The sequence below is a fragment of the Camelina sativa genome, chromosome 13 (assembly GCF_000633955.1).
Source record: "Camelina sativa cultivar DH55 chromosome 13, Cs, whole genome shotgun sequence".
Classification (NCBI taxonomy): Eukaryota; Viridiplantae; Streptophyta; class Magnoliopsida; order Brassicales; family Brassicaceae; genus Camelina; species Camelina sativa.
In genome coordinates this window covers 11929693-11930692 of record NC_025697.1, presented here as the reverse complement: position 1 = coordinate 11930692, position 1000 = coordinate 11929693, and the positions used below count along the sequence as shown (strand labels likewise).

The 1000-nt window shown below is 39.1% G+C and overlaps 1 protein-coding gene across 1 annotated transcript in view; it reads left to right on the top strand.

The window, feature by feature from the left end:
- LOC104738154 overlaps positions 1–1000 on the top strand; it is a 23578-nt gene that overhangs the window by 13859 nt on the left and 8719 nt on the right. Inside the window, exons 27-29 of the mRNA XM_019234547.1 lie at positions 18–173; positions 429–812; positions 912–997. Coding sequence (XP_019090092.1) covers positions 18–173; positions 429–812; positions 912–997 — 626 coding nt within the window. The remainder of the gene's footprint in view (positions 1–17; positions 174–428; positions 813–911; positions 998–1000) is intronic.

The following is a 1000-nucleotide window of genomic DNA, read 5'->3' as shown; positions in this document are numbered from 1 at the left end:
GTGGATATATGTTGTAGGTCTTGTGGGAGCCTTTTATTGAGCCCTGGAATTTTGATCTCAAATTATCCCGAAAATTTGAGGCTAATTCTTTGCTGAACAATGCTGGTCTCACTGAAGTAATTGTTGCATCATCAAATCAGCTCAATGTGAACTTAACAGAATCTCTCTTTGAGGTACGATGAGATATAATTTTTTCGTTATTATTAATATTGGCAGGGACTGGTTAGTTTCACTCAGCTTATGGATAATTTCTTGCTAGTTTTTAGATAGGATGAGTAGCTTCCAACTTTCTGTGTAGTTGTATTATTGATAAGACTCTGGGTATTCAAATAATCCCACATTGGATGGGAGGGAACTATATCAGTACTTTAAAAATCTTCAGGGCACCAAAACCCTAAAACTAGCTTTTGTTTTGAGTTCTACCCAAGCNGGCTAAGTCTGGCCGGCTACGGTGGCGTCCCCTCGGAGATTCTTATTTATGGAGTGAAGCTCATAGCATCTCCAAAGTTCTTTCTCAAGATAGCAGGATAGGATTTCGCCGATCTTTTGCTTGTTATCCATGTCACCCTAGCCATGAACCATTTCGTTGTTGCATATCTGTTCAGAGCACTAGCTTGCCGGCATCATTTTATCTTAATGATTCGCCAGATGGAAATTTTGGTCAGCAGTTGCACGATCTTGACCAATCAAGAGAGGGATTCATTCATCAAGTGACTTTAAGCACTCCATTTGTTGTGAGCAATTGTCTTCCAGAACCAATATCACTTTCTATCGAAAGTGGTGGCATCGCTCAGACTGCATCCCTTTATGAGGTCTGAGAGATATTTCCGTACAATTTCCTTGTGGAAGATAGAGTTGAATCATATTATAATATGTTGTTATTTATATGGCATAAAAATGTATTGTTTTAGGGGGAGACGCCATTCCAGCATATTGATCCTTCACATGATCTGGTCCTTGAGTTCAAACTAGATGGCTATAGATCATCATCGTTAAAGTT